We start from the raw sequence: 22765 nt of genomic DNA, 5'->3' as shown, positions 1-22765 counted from the left end.
ATAAACTTTAAGCTATTTAAATGTGAAAAGTAATCTGACTTGGAAGAAAATTAATTTTGAACTAGATTTGAAAACATTACTGCCTTCCTTGAATTCTACCTCTGAAGACCATCAAGTGTTCTGTTGTAAATGTCAGGGGACATAATGAACTTAGCAACATAACTCCCTCAGAAAGGGTGACAAACTGCTTTTCTCTGATAGATAGCTCTGATGTCACTTGTAGGAGCTATGGATCAAATGAAAATTCCCTGCTGAAATAGTCTGTAGGAGTATGAGACACAGTCTAACTAAAATAAATGGCTTAATTTTAGAAATGAAATTGTGTAGGCATGTTCATAGTGTTAGAAAGGGCTATTTATGGCATTCATCACATTTTACACTCTTAAAGTAGATTTCTATAAAATATTGAGAATCACATAGAATCTGGAATCATTCTTCACATCATTACAGTGTGATCTAAATATAACAGCAGAAGTCAGATATAATATCTGCAAGTACAGTAGTTTGTTTTGGTCTCAATGATGCGGAGATAATCTTGAATTTAAAAGTATTCATAATAAACATACATTGGGAATATAAATCTGTCTACTGCATTTGAGAACAAAAGTCTTTCACTAGTAAATCAAGATTCAGTCAACCTAGTGACCCTCAAACATGAAAATGAATAATGGGCTAAATATGGGTTATCACACCAGATTTAATTTTTTATTATTTTTTTTTTAATATTAGTTGGTTAAATCCATGACTGCTTAAATGAAGATTGCAGGAAGAGAAGTGACAGAGGTTTTTAATAAGCCTGATAAACCTCAGAGAAAGTTTTAAGTTGTTTAATGAACCTTCATTAAAACATTTCATTTGAATCCAATTATATTATTCTATCTTAGAATATATAGAAGTCTAGGCAGCAAAAAGTTTGTTTAGTTTGATCTATTAGTTTAGGTTTCACAGATAGGTTAGTAAGTCAACAACAGCTGAAGAGACCATACCTAATTCTTCAGCTATGTTTAGATTCGCTGTTTTTATCAGACTCTATAATTAGTGACAATACAGAGTCCCAAGAAGTATAGCCAATAGGAACAGAAAAGCTGTGTCACATAGCTCAATTTCCCACTGCTTGCCCTTCCTATATAATTCCTGCTAATAATTTAGCTAATTTGCAGTTTAAATAACTAAAGCAATTGCATATCACAGCTTTCCTTACAGCTTGCTACAGATATTTCTTGTTCTCTAGTTGTCTTCTATAAAAGAAGGAAAGATAAACTGATGCTAACAAAAGAGTTGTACACACTAAATACAGGCCATCTCAATGGGTTTGTCTGACCCGTTCATATGAATAAGGTAAGTCACTTTTGGCTTTAAAGCTCTTCTTAAGCTCCTACAAGGTAGGATAGATAAGGATGTCATTTTCTTCCTCATCTATACACGACAATAGCAAAAAAAAAAAAAAAGAAAGAAGAATGCCCCTTCTCACAAACGAGCTTTCTCTCCTTCATTCAGAAGAAAAGACTTTGCTCAACAATGAAACAGCCATGGGAGGGAAAGATGAAAGAAACAGATGAAAAAAAAATCTATACCACCACTTGCAATTTTGAAACTTCCAGTGTCTTGCAAGTTGATGTCACAGAAGAAAAAATCCTTCATTTGGTCTCCCACTGTTATGCTAACCTTTCCCTGCTGGTGGTGAAGAAGGAGGCAATATAGAAGGGCCTTTATTCCATACAAATTAGCTTGGCTGCTAAACTACTTGCAATCTGAAAACTAAAGTATTTTTCAAGAATCCTCTACTGGTAATTGCTTTTGACCAGAAAAATTAAATACAGAAGAATGAAACTGCAATGAACACAAAAGATACACTTTTGGCTGCAGAATAATTTTGTAGAAATATCAAATTGCTGTATCTGAGATGAGAATCTGACCAGATATTCTTAACATTTTTGTTTTCCAGCTTAAGCTTTTTTTTTTTCTTACACTAATATAAAATCTGTATCTAGAAAAAAGTTAACATTTCACAAAAACATTACTTAACACTTATTTTTTTTGTGAAATGTTACATTTAAATACTACTTACCACTTTTCTCATCTTTAGATGATGTACAACAGCTCTGAAATAAGATCTAAGGACCACAGGTATCTCAGATCTCATTTCTAATGGCATATTGAGATAAAGGGAAGGGGTACAATGCAAAGGAAACAATCTGTATGATTATCACTTTGACAAAGTTATTGGTGTTAATTTTTACAGATTATCTATTATTTCTAAATAATGCATCCCAGTTGAGAATGATGCTTTTCTTGATTTCATTTTACATCTTTTTCCTTCTTATTCCTGTATGTTTCAGTTTTCATTTCTTTTCTCTTTGTATTCTGTTAATACCTACTGGCCTTCTTTATGCACAATTACTAAAGATCTAAATGTGTTTTCCTATCAGTGAGTTTCAAACCAGGAGTTAAGTTTAAATAAACACATTTCATGAAAATCGGAATGAAATGATTGATTTCTTATTTTAATTTTACTCATTGATTTTACTTACAGAAAACAATATCAGCATAGTAGCAGTATACAGACTTGAAAGTTTTGATAACATATCTCAGTACAATAAAAAGATCAAAGGCTCTATTGTATCATAAATTCTTCTACATGGAACCAATTATCACAAGTGGAAAAAAAAAGTGGCAGACTACCAGTTTTGAAGACAAACACATAGGGCAATGTAATTCATACATAAATGAATAACAATCAGGAAAGAAAAAGTGGTTATTAAAATAGTTAAAAAGCCATAAAGAAGGACATACAGCGATACATATTTGAAACAAAAGTGTACGCTATAGTAGTTTTGTCAAACATTTATACCAGCTTTGCATATCCAGGAGTTTGAATACATTAAAGTTAGGCTTTACTCATTAGAAAAGAAAAAAAACTGTTCAAGAATTGTTTGCACTTAAAATGTATTATTTTTATCATTACTCACAATGAATAAGAATGATATGAATAAAATAATTACTTAGGAGAAAATACTCAGCCTCTCCTTTTTCTAAAATACTAGCTGATATAATATATATTGTAATATCCATATATACGTATATATAAATATAAAAGTTATAAACGTATAAAATTGGAGTCAAGGCATAGCTTTTTTCTGTATATGGTATATACATCTTAACAGTTACTGCAGAATTTAAGAAGTTTTCCCTACACGTGGTTTTTATACTGGCAATTGTACAATATTTTTGTTTAACAACAAAATTGTATGTGCCTGTATATACATACATGAAGGTAAGTGTTAACTTCCCTATTCACTGGTATAGTCATTTAGCTCATTTTTGTTTCTTCCCTGCATACACCTCAATTTCCTTGTAGAGCTGTATTTGCAGCAAAATCTGAAGGATCTAAGAACACTTCTAATTTTTCATCTCCTCTCTGTCCCCAAACAAGCACAAAGTGATTAAACAATGATTTTCCAAAAAAATCCATTTCCGAGGTCTGATATATTTTCTTTATAATCTCTATTATATAATTATATATCTCTATTATATATCTCTATTACATTATCAAGATTGTTTGCTTTTTTTTTTCCAGCAACCCACAAATACTTCCTTGATTTAAATACTGAATACCCAATCTTGTTCACACTCATCTACCAGTTACTAACTGAAACAATCATCTAATCAAATTTCATCCTTTCAAATATAGAACAAAGTAGAAAAATGTGAGGCTTTTTCAGCCTACTTGTTCTCCTAAATTAGATGGTATTTGATCTTGTTCCTTCACTTATGATCATTTCTGCTTACCAAGTCTTTCTGATATACACTGCTCACGTCTCTTGCTTTCAGTTTTGCTGTTCCGCTGTTTTTACTGTTTTGTTGTGTTTTTTTTTTTTTTTTTTTAAAGATTTATTATATGTTTGTTTATTAAATAGCTTTGTTTTTGAGGTCCAGTTTGTTTTGCAGTAACCCTGCCCTCTGGGAATCGATTGCTTAATATAAGAATAAAGAGAGTTCTTCTATTTTGTGATCCAACATTCCTTAGAGTTGGAGTTTTCATGAACAATTGACTTATGAGCACATACATTCATTTTACATGATTCCTCAATGTGGTCAGGGTGCTGCATAGTCTGTACTGTATCCACCTACAAGAAATACAAAAATATGTCTGCTTACCAGGATATGAGTAGGGCTTGGCTAATGTATTCCTGCACTATAGATTTTGTGAGTAAAAATATTCCTCTTTTTAATGTCCTATACATATTTATATACATTCCATAACATAATGTTAGGCAGTAAAGCCACTTAGAATAGAATAACACATTGATTAACATAACACTGAAGAAAGTAACTGAACAACATCCAAGAAAGAATGGTTTTAGATCATGGAGTAAAGAAACTGAGCAAAGATTTACTTCCCTCCTTTTCTTACTTACTAGCTTGCTACTAACTACTGTGGACAGATAAAAGCAATGTAAACGTTTCAGATATCATTGATGAACATAACTTCTTCTCCATTAAGTGATGGAACAAACAGTGCAGCATGTCTCTAAAAATATTAGGTAACTGAAAGAAACAACAAACATTAATTTTGAAAAAAAAATAAAGATAGGCAATGTACCTTTTTTGTACATCACCCTGTCCTTCCAACCCATCTCTTAGAAAAAAAAAAAAAGTGGGAGAGATCATGATTTAGAGGATAGCACGCAATATAAAATGACAATTCTGAAAATGTAAATTAGCCAAAATGCCAGATACCAACTCTTTTTTTCTGTCCACTTTATAGAATAATAAACTGGAGAATAAGGGGCAGGGCTTTCTTTGTGCTACTGCTATCAGTAAGTTTATCAAGGAAATGAGACAAAATGCACATCTAATGATAAATAGTAAGTGTTCTGTCCAATATATTCTTCTGAGACGTCTCTTAAAATAATACTCAGAAACAAATCATCTTCACAAGAAAACACTAACCTTATGTTTGGTAGTTACATAACACATTTCTTTAGCATTCACCAGATACTACTTTTCTATTATTTTTATATTATTAAATCTACATTTCTTTCACATCACTTACTGCAAATTCCCTATTTTCAAACATTTTAATGAATCACTTATTCGAATCTATTAAACACACAAAGTTAAAACCAATTTACACAAGCATAGAAAAGCAATGTCAAGGATCTCTACAAAGCAGCTTTTACTCTATGAACATAATCCACAAAAGACTCCCAAATGTCCTCAAATAAGTAACGTCTGTTCAACAATCTAAATATGATCTTCTTATAGGAAGCCATCTGGGACAAGTAAGCAGAACATTCTGCTTTTGTTGCAGAAGAAATATATTTATGCCTCAGTAAAAATTCTTCATCATCATCAATCCAATTACACACAAATCTTTTTATCTCTTTAAAATACGTTTAAGATATGTTTGCTTGCCAAAACAGCAAAAATGATAGAAAAGACAAAAGTACAGAAGTATATCTATCTAACTATTTGTCTCTGCCTGTCAGTCTACTTATCTATCTATACTAACCCTGCACTTCAGGAGAACCAATTTGTCCTCTTCAAGGACCTACTTGGAGGTATTTCGTAAGTTAGAGCATTGGAAGGGGGCCCAAGAGAGTTGGTTGACATTCAAGCACCATTTCTTCCAAGCTCAAGAGTGCTGCACCCCAAGAGTAAAAAAAAAAAAAAAAAAAAAAAAAAAAAAAAAAAAAAATCAAGTAAAGGTGGCAGGAGGTCCACAGGGATAAGCAAGGAATTGCTGAAAATTTCCAATGGAGTAAGAAAGTCTACAGAAGCTTGAAAAGTGGTCTGGTGACCGGGGAAAACATAGGAACACTGTCAGGCCATGCAAGGATCCAAGAAGGAAGGCTAAGGCCCATTTGGAATTAAATCTGGCAACGTAGGTTAAGGACAAGAAAGACTTCTTTAAGTAAGCAAAAGGAAGTCTAGGGTCTGCTGTTGAAAGAGGCAAGTGCCTAGTAACAGAAGGCACTGAGAAGGTAGTGTTACAGAATGTCTTCTTTGCTTCTGACTTTACTGCTAAGACTGCCTCACAGGAATCCCAGATCTTTAAGATAACAGACATAGTCTGGGGAATGGAAAACTTTACTCTGGCTGAGGATGATCTTATCAGGGATCATCGAGGAAAAGTCAACACACGAGTGCATGGGCTCCAATGGGAAGCACCCAAAAGTGTTTAGGGAGCTGACAGAAGTGATTGGCAAGCTACACTGTATCGCCTTTTAGAGGTAATAGAGAATAGAAGAGCTGCCTGAGGACTGAAGGAAAAACAATGTCTTTCCAGTCTTCAAAAAGAGCAAGGAGGAGGAGACAAGAAACCATTGGCCAACCAGCTTCACCTGCAACACTAGGAAAGAGATAAAACATCATCTAGAGTATTGTATCCAGTTCTGGACTCCTCAGTTCAAGAAAGATGGAGTTATTGGTAAAACTTCAGCTACAAAGATAGATAAGAGGATCGTTCAGCCTGGAGAAGAGAACACTAAGGGAGGGGATCTTATCAATGCTTATAAACACCTAAAGGGCAGGAATCAAGTGGATGGGCCATGTTCTTTTCAGGAAAACAGAACAAGAGGCAGTAAACACAAATTGGAACACAAGAAGTTCCGTAAGAACATGAGGAAAGCTTTGAGTTTGAGAGTGACATAGCACTGGAACAAGCTGCCCAGAGAGGCTGTGGAAATATTCAAAGCATGCCTGAATGCTTTCCTGTGTAATCTACTCTAATGAGCTTGCTTTAGCAGGGGGCTGGATTAAATGATCTCTAGAAGTTCCTTCCAATGCCTAAGATGCTGCAATTCTTCAATTCTGTGATATTGAGTACCTCAACAATTATTCAAATTCATATGAAAAATTCTTAATTCTGCATCCGGTTTCTATTTTTCACAGGCATAACCTCATGTATTTCCTTGATGGCTTAAAACATTCTTGTTGCTACAGTATTTGAAATTTACTCTAATATCCTATCCAAATTTATTCATAAGTATTTACGTCTATCTTCTTTTTCCATGACTTGCATATGTTTCCATATGCATATGTTTCCACAAAGTTCAAAAGTGAACTTTTAGCATAGTTTTGTTGTTTGTTTGTTTTTTTCCCCAAATGAAATAAGTAGTAAGAAACACTTTAAAAGAGTATGGAGTACGATGTATGATTTCCAGCCACCACATAGTGATGGAATCTCAGAATTATTAATTTCTGCAAGCAACGTTAATTTTTTGTCACTCATTCATTCAGCATTGAATGAGTCTACAAATATTTCATAGTACAATCAATGATTGTGTGTATGTATTACTAAAAACATAAGAAATTACAAGTTTCTGCAACATTCAATGTGCCTTAAACAAAAAATGCAATATGCTCAGTTTTGTCCACTGGCAAATAGCAGATAAAAATACATCTTGATGGATTTCCTGTTATATTTCACAGTATGTTTCTAATCTATTTTTAAACTTCTTTACACACACAGCTTCATTTTCAGTTTGTGACAGAAAGTAAAATAGAATATGGGCAACTATCAGAAACATATTTAGTACATTTCCTTAGAATATACATGTTGACAGAGAAGACAAATCTAGGCTGGAACTTCCACAAAGGCTGGAACGCTTATACAAAAGAGAACTACTAAATAAAAAATAACATTTAACCTATTTATTTGCTTTAGTTTATTTGTACAACATTTGCTGAATCATTAAAGGCCACATACAGGTTAAAAAAAAGATACTCAACGAAAGATACAAACAAACTGATAAAAAGACTTTCTGGATAAGAAATGAGATTGATGACTAAAACCTATATATCTCTTTGTGATCCTAGGTAGCAGTGTCTGTAATAGATACAATCTAATAAGGTATAAGAAAATCCATTAATACTCCTGATGATGAAAGGTAAAAGAAAAAGTTAGAAGAGAACAAATTTAAAACCTAAGACACTTGGCTATTACTTAACAGTACAGTATTATTATTAAAAACTTCAGCACAACTGACTATGTTATTAACTACTTGTCATAGCTGGCTTTAGTTTCACAGCATTACTGCAGCTACTCCTGACTTCTTCCATGTAATAGTAATTAAAAATACTGCATGTTTAATAGCATTTGCTATGACACCATGTTATTCCCGGGATTACAATCTGCTAGCATTTTTTTGAAGGTATCAAAAAAGCCTCAATAACATAAATTGTGATACCATTTGTACATGTCCAGAAATGTTGGAGATGCTCTGTCTCTGGGGGCGCTCAAGACCAGGTTTGGATGGGGCCCTGGGCAACCTGGCTTACTTTCAGATCTGGAGGTTGGTGGCCCTGGCTGTGGAAAGGCCTTTGGAACTTGATGATTCTTGGGGTCCCTTCCACAATATTACTTCTATAAAACATTGATTGAAACTCTGACATCTTAACCCATTGAACAAATACATTAATATAATCTTATAAAAATATTGTATAATAATAAATAATAAAAATGTTACATATTTGAGTTACTTTTTAGAAACAATATAGCAGCACTCTGGATTTTTTTTGAGAGCTCAATAATTCTGTCATGCCAAGAAACAAAATTGGTTTACAGAAAAATAGAACACCTGAACTGATATCTTTTGATGCCTCTGATACTTGAAATTGCACACTGAGAAGTTTGGGCTGCTCTTTAAACAAGTTATGTTCTATAACTTGATCTTGGTGTAGATAACGCTTCTAATAGTTTAATCCAGCAGTGAAAAATAGATGAGTAGCCTGGAACACGATTTTTGGTTGCATTCTTTTCTCCTACTCTTAGGAGTACAAGAACATACTAGAAGGAAAATATATTTTTACATTACTTCAGATCTCCAAAGGGTTGAATTCTTTTTTTTCCTCCACTGTTTAATCCTGAACATATATGTAATATATTGATTGCTATTATATCAGCACAACCTTTGAATATTTTTTACTAGCATTTATTCCCAACATACTTATAAAGAGCAATAAAATCTCTTTTCACTAGTTATTTTCTAAAGGCTCTGAGGTTTGCGTAGCAGTGGCTTAAAACCAGATGATAGGAATCAGTACCACCTTCAATTGTCTGTTCCACCCCTCTGATGGAATTTAGAGCCTTTAGCACAGGGCTATTTGATATGCTTATGAATGAACTCATGTTCTGTTACAGTCTTCTTCACCCGGGTATATTAAACCAAAACAATTCCAGCTTTGATTTACCCTAATATACCAGGCAGTGGTTAACATAATGATTCAAAGGAGGTTCAGGTATTTATGCCTTGAGGACAGTAATAACTTCTGTCATCCAATTTTAGCCTGTGTCAACATGCCTCTCGGAGCCTTAACTCTGAATGAGCAAAACCCTTTCAGACATTTCTTGCACAGCTAACTCTGCAAAAAGAGCTCTTTCTGAATTTTTAGAGTGCTAGCTTATTTCTTCCTGTTACATTATTTTGGTCAGACATATACAATCCCTAGATAGTCTCATGAATTCCTCCCCAAACGACATGACTATTGTTATACAGCAGTATGTAACTTAATGCTGTCCTGATGTTGTAGGAGCAAATTTGCCTGTGTCACAGTGGTACTCATAATAACTGTGTCTAACTTGCTGTTGCTCCAAATCATGCATTTCTAAACATATTTATAAGTTACAGAACAGTTCTTGCTGTTGACTTATTTTCATGTAAAGTCTATAGTGTTTTCTAGTTATTAATCTACTACAGTCTAATTCTCCCCCAAACTGAAGATAGCTATATCTCTTTCATAATCATTTTTCATTCTTACATTTGCATTCTGCACACCAAGATGAAAATACAAAGCAAAATCATTCTTAAAATTGACATTTGACTTGAACAAGTAACTTTCCTTCTTTTTACAACATTTACCATTGCAACAGCTACTGCCAATCTCACGTTAGTGAATTTCTCACACATTTACTGACTCGTTTAGTAATCCCCATCTTACTTAGATGAACAAATAATTTCCCATGTGGCAAAGTATCAACTGCTTGCTGAAGTCTAAAGAGAAGAGATGACTAAATCTTCTTTATCTAGCAAACTAGTTATCCTTTCAGAGGATGGTATCAGATTGGATTGCACAAACTCCGTTCAGTAAAGTCATTTTCAATTTCCATTTTAGCCAATCTTTTTTCCCTTTTATGTCAGTATCTTGATTTTTTTCATATAAATTGTGCTCAACTGTTAAATAAAACCTTCATCCATTCTTCTTCATCTTCCCCACTATTAAAATATAAATAGAGTATTTGTTATTCTCCAACAAAACAGCTCCGTGTTTGCCCTAAGAGGTTTATCTACAAGACAACCTAGAATGCCTTTTTTCTGTATCACTCAGATGTTTATCTGAGTTGACTTACATATATCAGAGTCCAAGTTTTGTTCCTGTCTCAGACTGACTTCCAGCTTCTGCCTATAACATTAACACCTTTGTTTAGAAGTACGGCTAAGAATTAACTTCATTTCTTTATAACATCTACATTATTTTTCACCTCTAAATGAAATTATTGTCCAACTTCTTTCTTACTATGGTTAACATAGCTAAATTAAATTTTATTTTTATCATCCCTCTAATACCTGTTTCAGTTGGTATTTAGCAGTCCTTCTTCTTTATACTGACCACATCTTTATATTGTAGTTTATGTGACTCTTGCTTTCTCCCCTCTTTTCTTATTCTTTGTAATATTCTTGATTACATATTTTATTCTATGAAAAAACAAACAACAGAATTTTCCCATATCTTATCTGTACACAGAATTAACACCTTTGTATACGAGCTTCTACAAAAGTATTTTTTTTGAGATACAATATCTCAAATATATATGTATGAAAAGTGCCTCCATTTTAAATTCCCAACCTTTCTCCTATCTGTCAGTGACACTAAAATGACTGTCTATACCTACTACCAATGGCCAATACTGAAGAGAATAAACCACATAAACTGAATGTGGAATATAATTTCCCAAATGCCAGCATAAATCAGTTTAAAGACAAAACATCTGTGTTCTTTACTATATATACATATATACTATATATATATAAGTATATATACTATATATATATATAAATATATATATATAAATATATATATTTAAAACAGCCTGATCTGATGTGGCAGAAATAGTGAGATGATATGTTTATTATTTATTCTGCAATGTGAAATGTTATGTTTTATCTCACAGGAACACAAGATCAGTTCACACTTGAGCCATTTGGAGACACTAGGCCAGTAATCCCTGTTCAGTATAGACCCTTACGGGGTACAGAGGGCTTCAGAGGCTTTTCTTGCCCTTGCTTCAGAAGGAAAGCAAGAGATTGACTGAAGAGGAGAAGAAATGTAATAATGCTGCATGGGGAAGGAATGCTGTTGGAGCAGCAGGAGACCTGCTGCTCCTTCCCGGTAGATAAAACTGCAGCCAGCAGGCAGCAAAGAGGATTATGCCAAAGGCACATTAGAGCTCGGAAGGTGGAGCCATACAGAGAGGCCAACACTAAACAAAAATGTTGTAAAAGGAAGAGAAAAATATACAAGGCAAAGAAGAAAAAAAGAGAATGTAAGAATGTTGTAGTTTAAAAAGAAAAGAGGAAAGAAAGAAGGATCAAGAACACAAAGAAATTATGCCAACAGGCAACAAGCAGCACTGCTATCAACCTATCTTTGATTTGGTAAGAAATACCAGAGCTTCAGAGAAGGGACAGGCTGTACTTTTTATATATGTGTAGGTTGAAACCACTATTTGAACAGATCACAAAAAAGCATGGATATAAGAGACAGACTCGTAAAATGACAGTATTTAAAGCCAGTTTTTCAGAAAACAAAAACTGGCATTAGGATTTCTGAATTCCTCTCCCACATACCTCCAAGCTGTAATCAAAAGGTTAGCATGGTTTCTTAATTCAAAGTTATCCCATACATTAATCTGAATATTCAATTAAGTTACAAGTTTATAAGCAATATAGTGGTCCCTCTTTATTATATTTCACATTTGCAAAATACTATTATTAGACTACTGAGAGCGCAAACTTGTTTGAATTGTCAACTGTTCATTTTCATAAAATTAAAAATGAGATTTTTCTGAACATATTGATTCTCTTCCAATGAATTATAAATTCCATACTTCTAAACAAGTTACAACTTTTGTTCTTTGTAAGTGAGCAATACAGTGTTTTCTAACAAATAAGAGCTTATTTTGTAGTGCCTTATGAGCACACTGTGTTTGGTAGGTTTAATTAAAGTCTGCCAAGTTATCATAAGGATATTATACTGCAAATAATTGCTTTTTCTTCTCTATTCACTTTTTATTACACATCCAAATCAGACTAACATCAGATACTAAGATCTGTGTAATGTTAAAGAAGCTGATCAGAAGAACGCACTGAAAGTTACCTTCAAGTGTGAGGGCTGCTCTGACAGTAATGCCTATTATTTAACTATACTGACCAGCTACATCAGAGATAGATGATGGTGGTATGGCAGTAGAAGTTGAATCTTCCACCAATATTCCATTGCATTTTGTTGCCATGCAACAGAAGGCAGCAGAGGAACAGTCTGACAAAACTGTATCTGACATGGAAGTGCGTATGAAGAAAAGATGTGGAATTCAACTCCTTCTAAAAAAAAAAAAAAAAAAAAATCTGCACCTATTGACATTTATTAATGCTTGCTGAACATTTATGGATACCAAGCAGTAGATGTGAGCACTGTGAGCTAGTGGGTGGAGTGTTTCAGCAGTGCTGACAGTGACTTGAAAAACAAGCCCTGTTCTGAACAGCCATGCAGATTTTCACATGCTACATGCAGGCTCTTTTTCCTCACTGGTAAAAGCGTACAGCTAATGGTAATAATGTTGGAAAATATTGCTCTGCAGCTGAGAAATTGCTCTATGATATACTATGTTATTGTGCTCACTGTATCTGTTGTATCCCCTTCCATGGAAGGAAATGAGAGGCAATTCTTTTGGAGAACCTACGTATTTCTGAATCAACTGAACTATTTCACACTGTACTGCAATCTAATGATACAAACACAGCATATTCTGCATGCTTACAGGTATCTGGTAGGCATTAATCCTATAAATTCCTCAACACAGATTAATTTATGCACATATTTTGTACATAGGCATAGACAATGAACACTTTTTTGAACACTGTAAAAAAAATTAGTGAAGTAGAAAAATGCTTATTTTATGGATCAAAAAGTCAGTTTTAAGTATGTCTCAATTCCTTTTTTACTAGATAATAACTAACATGCAGCATATGCATGTCTTGAAGACAATTTATTAAGTCACAGAAACATCATGTAGAAGATGTTCTGCTGTATTCAGAACATCCACAAAAAGAAAACTTTGAGGAGAAGTTTTAAATAATTTAGAAATACATGTTGTATTTCTAAACTGATGTAATTAAATACTGAAATATAGTCAGCAAGCATTGTTTGCAAGAAAAAAGTCCAAACACCATTTCATCCCATTCTTCTATATGCAAGGAGGAAGGGGAAAAAAAAAAAAAAAAAAAAAAAAAAAATCAGCCCTGTAAACTAGACAGAAACTTGGTAGAAGTACACAGAAAATGCTTAGTCACAGCATAGTCACTCCAGGACTATCAAGGTTCACTTAAAGGCTGACAATTTGTTCCTCTGTATAAGAAGCATAACAGCAAAACTCTTAGTTTGCTTGCAAAATATTTGGAAAAAAAAATGTGTAACTACTCAGTACAATTGTAAACTACTTACCTGTTTTTGTTACCATTTCTTCATTACTTTCAAGACAACGATATGGTTTAGTTCCTCCAAGAAAATGAAAGGCATTTGTAATGCTTATTTCCCTTAAAGTTTTCAAGCTGTTCATCAGATAGTTACTACTGAAATTTTGACTCCCTTAGAAGCAGAGTAACAAGGGGAATAAAAGGAAGGCAAATATTTGTGACAGGTTTTAATACAACTGAGTAGTTAACATCCTTTTGGAGTAGATTAGCAGATAAGACTGATACTTTTCAGAGCATGAGATAAAAAGAAAAAAAGAAACACCAGCCCTGCCTCGCCTGTATCTCTACAAAATGCAGGTTCCACACCGAGGTAACTTTGGTAACTTTTACGTGGTGAATCATAGAATACTCTGAGCTAAAAGAGATCCGCAAGGAGTCCAATTCCTGGCTTCACACAGGACAACCCAGAAATCACATCACGCTAAAAGCTTATTCTGAAATCCTTCTGAACTGTGGTGGCAGCTCAGAACTTCACTGTCAGTTATTTCTCTGTTATAAACCTGAGTACAGTGCACTTAAATAAACGCACAGTTATTAAGAAGAATTTTTACCTTCAGAGATTATATCTACTCAGGCAGGAAAAGCCATATTCAGTAAGTTCAGTCCTCCCTCTCCAGGGTGGTCTTTTAAAATAAAATACCTTAGAGGATGTATATTTAAATTTGGGGTTTAAACAAACAGGGTAGGTCACCTGGTTCTTGACCCATAGAATCAGAAACCCATGAAAGCGGGGGGGGGGGGGGGGGGGGGGGGGGAAAGGAAATAAAAGTTACTGAAACACAACATATAAAAAGCAGTGAGAAAAACTACAATATCTGCTGATTTCAGACAGAAGAGAACTGTCTTCTCCAAAACAATGGCTAGGTATTAGAATAAAGACATACATATGCATATATAATATATACATTGTCTCTATCTATATATTTTTTAATTTATTTATTTTAATTTGTGGCTTACATTAGAAGGTTTGGGGTATCTTAAAAGAAGGCAAGGATCTGTTTATTATACAGGTGGTAACAAATATTAAGATGCTATAATTACAAAATAAACAAGAGAGTTTAGCAAAGCAGATTATGATAACAAAAAGAGAACAGATAGAAAGCTTACCCCTATCCTGGGCTCACTTACAAAACTCCAGCAGAGCAGACCTCCAGAAGAGATCATTTCCCACTGGTAGCCAGCTCTTAAATAGGTCTAGGAGGCTCCACCCCCTTCCAGCAGCACAGGTGAATTGCCTTCACCTGTGCTCCTCTGGCTGACTCATTGCTCACCTCAGGTGATCAATCAGAGGTTCAGACAGTGACTCAGCAGTTCCCATACACTACCCTTCTAAATAGACTGATAGTTATTTAAAAAGAAAAACAGACAAATAAAATATTAACAAACGTTTGAAACCCAAATCTGACCAAAATATTCTGATTTTATTCTTAAGTTATCATTTCTGCATTACTGAAATTAATTTGAAAGATATAATAGCGTAACACCTAAGCACCAACACAGATGTGACAAAATATTTTTATCTTGTTGTATCAGATTTAGGTTTTCACCTAACTGTTTCATGAAAGCCTGTTATGATGCAAAATTTTTTAGAGATAATGAAATCAGAATTAAGCTCCTAACACAATGTCTTACATTTACTAAGTCAGTGTTCTTCCTTGTGCTTTTAAATAAAAGAAAAAAAAAAAAACTAAAGAGGTACATCTTCGTACATCTTCAATGAGTACATACATTTTAGATATATTTGATTTACTCAATTTGTTTTAAGTTGAAGACTGGAAAGGAATCTTTGACAAAACTGTCATCTTTAAAATACAGTAATATTTCATTTTCTCCTTTCTACACTATTTAGAATGTCTGGAACTAAAATACTTCCACCAGCCACTGTATCCAATTTTTCAGAGCTGTCACTTCCTAGCAAATCTATTCAAGCAAAACAAAGTGTCAGAAAACAGAAAACATAATATAAAATTACTTCTATACCTCTTTGCAGGATTATTTGGATTCAAGCACACAAAAAAGCAAGAACACATTAAAATCTGAAAGTAGAATTTAGCAAACTCTAATAAATCCATAAATCCAGCACTCTCACAACTGGTTTCCAAATGGCTAGAATTAACACACTGTTTCTTTGACCAAGCTGACTTTTTCTGTCCAGAAATCATAATAGACACAATCCAATCAAACAACAATAAGAAATTTTTTTAATATAAACTACTCCAGGTGATTAAGTCAGTAAACCTAGACTCCACTTGAACAACAGTAAAATGTAAAATAATCTTTTCTAATCGCCTCTTCCACAAGTTTGGTTAGTATACTTCCCCCCACATCATCATCTGATGACCTGCAAGGTGAAACCAAATTGCTACAGTTTTCCACTGATAGATATACACGCTAGCATGCAAATTGAAAGGAGAACAGACATTACATGAAAGATAAATAAAATCCGTAAGCTGATGTGAACAATAAAAATTAAGATTTTAACCTAGGACACCGGTTACACTTTACAGAAAGAGGAAAAAAAAGCAAGCATTAAAATATATATATATATATATTTCTCTTTATGTACTTCACTCTGAAAGTAATGCCTCCTATTTATTTCCATGGAAAGTGCTACAGATACAAAGAGCACAATAACATGATTAAATAGAGGAAATTCTGAGCTACAAAACTCTGCTTTTCAAAACAGCCACCACTATTAGCTGTGCATTTTCTCCAGCAGTGAACAGCCCACATTCTACACTTGTAACAATCTGCACCAGTAGAGGTGACCCATCATCACCTCTGACAGTGACTGTTGCCCCTGTTGAAATGCACCTCCCACCTCCTCACTGTGCTTGCATCTTTTGCTTTGTCCCCATAAACGTTCAGCAAGCATTAATGAATACCAGTGGGTGCAATTTGTTTCCACATTTTCGTTTCATCCACACCACCGTGTCAGATGCCATTTTGTCAGACTGCCCCTCTGCTGCCATCTGTCGCATGGCATCAAAATGTAATGGAATACTGCTGGGAAAGCTCAGCTTCTACTCCCATGCCACCAACATCTGCCTCTGACATCACGGGCCACCATCATAATATAGTAGGCATTACTTTCAGAGCCATCCTCATTGAATTAATTTTAAGTTCTGGATGTCAAGAGCTTTTACAGACAACAGTCTGCAGGATGTTGTAAAAAGTCAGTAGATATTCTTTTTCACATGATGATTTTTTTTTTTTTTTTTATGTAAGATTTTAATTTTTGCATCTTGCAAATTTACGTGTGGAATTATGTAAGACTGCAGCAACTACCACTGCTTCAGAAAACCTGTCATGTTACAGGAAAGCCAGTACTTCTTTTTGTGTACAATTCAAATCTCAATTCCCTGATGGCCCGTTAACACCAAATATGTCACCTTTTAACACTGCAGAATCAATACGCTGGATTGTCATGGTACCCTGATGGGCTACTGAGCTTCTGTATACATTTATTAGACAAAGATTTCATATTACTTCAGAGAAGAAATGTGTCAAGTTAAAATCAATTTCCAGCTTCTTCCTAAGCACAAAATAGTCTTGGATACATAAAAGATATTTTTTTTCAAATTACTTTCAGTCAAGCACAGGAACTACAGAATGAAGGTCAAAGTAATTTAGACATCTTCTAAGGCAGGACACTTGTATGCACATACTGTTACAAATCCCACCCCTCATTTTCAAAGTATCTTCTTTGTTTTGGCAGTTCTTTCTTACTGAGATCATCACCCACCAGGGCCTTGTTGAGACCTTGTTTCACGAAAGTATAAGAAGAATACAAATATGAAATAACATAAATATTCTAGTATAATGAAACTGTAACATCCAAAAGCCTAAGTACACAAAGCTCTTCTAAAGGTTACTTCATCTCACAGGACTATTTAAGCATGCGTGCAATTAAAAGGAAGTGCAGTGCAATAGCTATAAACTGATGATAAGTACAGCAATAATAGCAGAGTGGCACAATCCTAGGCTGCAGCAAATGAGAACAAGTTCAAATGCTGCAGTCATAGACACAGAAACAAAGGAAGAAAATGTGATTACCTTTAGAAAGTCTAAGGTAAACAGACAGCTCCAGCAAGATATCCTCACCTCCACTACCAACCCTTAAATGAGGTCTGGGAAGGTGTGGATTCTGGCTCCACCCCTTCTGGTCATGCATGCACCTGAATTCCCCTGGATTGGCCCTACCTTCCTACCAGGCACTCAATCACTGTTTCAAGTCATTCAGGACTTAGTATTTCCACTACAGGAAATTCATAACAATTTTGTGCATTTTTAAAATGCATCTGTAGCACACGCTGAAGAAGTCAAGAAGCTCAAGACAATCTGAAGACCAGACCAAACCATCAGTAATATTCTCATAATTAATTATTCAAAAATATTTTTAGAATCCAAGACATTAAGTATTATTTCTCCATTGCCTTGTGGAGATGGAACAGTCAATAGTAGCCAATGCAATTTCAACAGTATGTTTAGCAGAGAAAGCAACAGAACAACAAAACCAAAACTCTGAGTTGTGTTCAGCTAACAGAATACATAATACCCTTCTTCTTTAATCTCTGGATTTCAAAACCATGTCTGCTTTTTTTTTTTTTTTTTTTTTTTTTTCTTCTTTCTTTTCAAATCTTGCATGTCCAAAATCACAGACAGAAAAATGTACTCCAGGCTTCAGTATATAGAATTTAAGATTTGAGCTTGATCACTTCAGTAATTCTAATAGAAATGGGTAAGGTGGTGTTCTACAAAACTGCTGCCTGCAAGAAAAGGAGCCCACATTATAGCCTAGACTTCTAAAAACCTTTTGCAAGCCTGTATTGTTAAAGAAAAACATAACTACATCATATACAGGTTGGTATCAGTTCAGTTTTGTGATGCAGCATTAATTTAATTTAAATTGAAATTAATTAAAATTAATTAAAATTATTAAAATTATTAAAATTAAAGAAACGCATAAGTTGAAGTTGACTTATGAGTTATCAAAATAATCAGCCAAAGTATTAATGCCAAATCTAGTTTCCATTTTCATCTTTTGTGACTTTCATGAGTTTCCTATATTTGTAACTATCTCTATAGAAAATTATATAGAATATATTTTCCTCTTAATAATAAAGTGATAATTCTAGGATTGAAAACAAAGAAGCAATTTATTGTATTTCAAAGAATACAAAGAAGAAAAACAAACAGTATGTTTCCTTAAAATACATTAATACTTAAATCCATAAAATAAATGTTTACAAATCCAAACAAAAATCAGAACTATCTTCACTCAAAGGCAAATGGACAACACAGATTAGAATCTAAAAATAAGTGATAAACCAGAATTACGACTGGATTGTTAAAAGTTTCAGTTTTCTATTAATTGAATAGTCTCTTTTAGACTACAGCAAATGACTGCTTTAAAAACATTATTCTTCAATACTTTTCACTCCTGTGACATAAATATGTGTGAAAAAAATATTACTATCAATATTGAAGTTGCTATAACCTCTTGCAGAGAAACAATTGTATGAAAAACCTTTAAAATGACCTAAGGTAGTAGTACATACAGTGTTTCTCACAAATACTGGCAAACTACATACTTTGTTTCCACTTCTTTTTTTTATTATTATTTCAACTAAAATATGTAGCATCTCATGATATTTACACTTATACCTACATTAAATACAAAGATAGAATGACAACTCCTTTCCAACATAACTAAATTGAGGGGATTATCAGCCGGCCATCACAATAATACACTAGCAAATTTATCAATGAAAAAAGCTGGCTCGAAAGAGGCAACACTGCCATTTCACCCTGTGAAATCAATGCATTCCACCTCAGAAGTTGTTATCATACATACCCTGCTCTCCTTTCCTTTCTATCAAAGAAATCCAGAACAAATAAAGAAAAATAGGAAAAAAAAAAGACAGAAAGAAGAAAGGAAGGGAGGGAGGAAAACACTGAATACTGTTTTTACATGATGCAGTAAAAAATGAAAATTTCAAACAGACTTGCCCATCTCCTTCTGAATAGCGAGCTTTAGCTTTAACTAGTCATGCAAATAATATGATGGGGGATGGGAAAAAGAAAGGAAAAAAAACACAGGAAGACTCCTGAGAATATGGATCCCCGTGTTTTGCCCTTGTGAAGTCTTCTGTACAGTAGATTTTCATTACTGCCACTTCCACTGGTTGCTTTAATATTTTCTATGACGTCTCTTACCGACTTACTGGTGTGTCTCAGTAGACATTACTGTGCTTAGTTTTAAGTCTCAGGGGAGCTAGGATACTTTTGTCAATTAGAAATAAGCAAGTTGCTTAATTAACACACTCTTTTCATTAATGGTTTAAACCTAAGCTGACAAAGAATCTTTGCTGCAAACCACAAACAAAGAAAGGAGTACTAATTAACATCCTTATGTTTCTAAAGGGATAGTTTCTTTCAGCACTCAAGGGATTCTTTGAACTCTGTAGAGAATCCCCAGTACTTTGCAAGACCCCTTCGAATTTTATAGCTGTCCCACTCAGAAAAAATAAACAAAACAAAACAAAGAAAAAGGCAAAAAAAAAACCAAAAACAAAGAAAAAAAAAAACCAAACAACCATCAATAAAAACCACAAAGCCTAAAGAATTTAGACACTTTTCCCACTTACATTTAAGTTTGCATAAAATCAGAGGTTCAAAAAATCCTCAGATCAGACTATTATTTTTTTTATATAATTTTGACAACATATTCAAACATATGTCCAAAATCAAGGCTGCAGAACTGTTTCCACTTCCAGCTTGAATACATCAGATCCGGATGGGCTTATAGGGTCTAACTAAATGCTTACAATATAATTCAAAGTGATTTGCAAACCATTGCAATCTACATACTAGTCATTACATGAGAGGTAAATTAACACAGCTGGCAAGAAAAAAGGTAATTCCTTGAACTAGGCAGTGATTGCCTATCAGCCAAGGCACACAGAAATGCCCGTTCTACAGCCACAAACATTTCACCTCTTTGTTCATTCAGAAGTACTTTGTGCATTGTATTGCGTGAGCGTTTTCTTAAAATCAACTGGCCAAACTAAAAAGTAACAGGCAAAGGAATCGAACTGATGTGAGTTTGAATTGAGGGTTTCTGATGCAAGACAAAGTGTTGATTTCCCTGAGACAGCTAGAAGCAATCTTTGCTTAAGCTGTCCAACTTACTGTCCTCTCAAATTACTTCCACACTTGGAAGAGCAACACTTTTTAGGAGGCAGCTGAAAACTGTTGCAGTTTACAGTCTGGTATAATAAGGCAAAAGAGCACTGATTCTTCAGCACTCAGGCTGCAACTTGCACTGATTCAATAACTGCTGTGTGAGCAATCATATAGCACAGAAATGGCAAAGGGACAGATAGCCATGAGTAGTGTCATAAAGTCTGACATTCATCAGATCTCTAACACTGAGCAGGTATAAAGTAGCTGTCAATTTATTGTGTCTGGAGGAAGTAGAAGTAGTATTACCCTATTTTAATATCCCTTATACTCGGCTGCATTTGGCCACCTCTAAATTTCATACAGAGTCCAACAGAATGACAACAGAAGTTCTGGCACTTGCTAGAGCTAGGGCTCAAAGTATCAGCCATTCAAACTTCCTTCATCTTTCTTTCTTGGTAGTGTCATATTTCCTTAATCTGCCAGGAAACTGAGAAACACCCTTTTTTCCCTTTATTCTACGAGATCAAACTTATGTACTTCCTTGTTCAGAACATGTATTCAGTTTCAGAGCTAATTTCAATTTTTTTGTCATAATGTTAAGGATTTATTCTTTATGATTTAGTCAGGTCTAAAGTTCTACATGTCCGTCTATCATCCATAACTAAAACCAGACAAAATTAGGTAGACTACTGTCACAAAAAAAAGAGAACCAAATAACTCTGCGCCACAAAAATTGATATGTACTCAATAATGGACCAGAACTAGAATGGAATGGAATGGAATGGAATAGAATAGAATAGAATAGAATAGAATAGAATAGAATAGAATAGAATAGAATAGAATAGAATAGAATAGAATAGAATAGAATAGAATAGAATAGAATGGAATGGAATGGAATGGAATCATAAGGTTGGAAAGGGCATATAAGATCATCTAGTCCAACCATCTGACTAATAAATCAGACTTATATTACAAAAGAGAATAAAGAGATTTGTAAAGATTTGTTTTTAATATTTATTTATAATTCTTCAATGAAAAAAATACGTACATATATTTATGTACTCATTCTCTTCTAGGTCTAACATTCTGGTGAAACTGTTGATAATTTCAATGATGGCATTTCAATTCATTGTTTCTAGACACAAAATTCCAACATCTTCCGCTGTGCGCATCAGAATAAACTCTAAGGAAATATCATGGTAACAATACTGTCAATTATACTCAAACATGCAATATCCAGAGATCCAAAAGTATACTGAAATCCACTGATCCAAAGATTTCACAGTTTCTTGTTTCATGATTCATTGAAAGGCATATGAATAAACAAGCGAGAGAGGAACAAATAGAAGTGAATTGGGACAAGCTCTGGAACTCTAAAAGGCAGCTGGGCTTCTGCCAGGAGACTGCTCTTGCCTTTTTATACTCCCAAAGAAACAGCTCCAGCATACTGAACTGCTTTTCCATCTAACAAAAAGAAGCAATTTTTACATCCCCAGACTGAAAATTTGAATTAATCCCAGGTTCAATAAGGCAAATTCCTTAAAATCTAATCCTTATTTAAGATAGTGTCCCAGATTTATTTATTTATTTATTTATTTATTTATTTATTTATTTATTTATTTATTTATTTATTTATTTCATGTTGTAAATACATTCTAGTAGGTAGAAAATATTCACTGTGAGATTTCCTGGAAGAAAATTGTCTCCCCATGGGATACAATGAGGCTGAGTGGTACAGCCCTCTGGAGTAAATATTTCTTCTTCCAAGTATTTTTTTCTTTTCAGTGCTCACATTCAAACAATTAACACGATCTGGTCTA

General features: G+C 34.0%; 1 protein-coding gene across 3 annotated transcripts in view; it reads right to left on the bottom strand.

Moving 5' to 3' along the window:
* The window catches only part of PCDH7 (protocadherin 7), a 258146-nt gene that overhangs the window by 200725 nt on the left and 34656 nt on the right, over nt 1–22765 (bottom strand). The window contains exon 2 of one of the 3 annotated variants that reach the window (XM_052683362.1): nt 1448–4127. The exons of the other annotated variants lie outside the window; for them this stretch is intronic. Coding sequence (XP_052539322.1) covers nt 4002–4127 — 126 coding nt within the window. The 3' untranslated portion in view covers nt 1448–4001. Of the gene's footprint in view, nt 1–1447; nt 4128–22765 lie in introns of those variants that run through there. 3 annotated transcript variants of the gene reach the window in all.

The sequence above is a fragment of the Tympanuchus pallidicinctus genome, unplaced genomic scaffold (genome assembly GCF_026119805.1).
Source record: "Tympanuchus pallidicinctus isolate F22 unplaced genomic scaffold, pur_lepc_1.0 scaffold2, whole genome shotgun sequence".
NCBI classification, from domain to species: domain Eukaryota; kingdom Metazoa; phylum Chordata; class Aves; order Galliformes; family Phasianidae; genus Tympanuchus; species Tympanuchus pallidicinctus.
The sequence above is the reverse complement of the archived record's forward strand: the minus strand, read 5'-3'. Positions and strand labels throughout refer to the sequence as shown.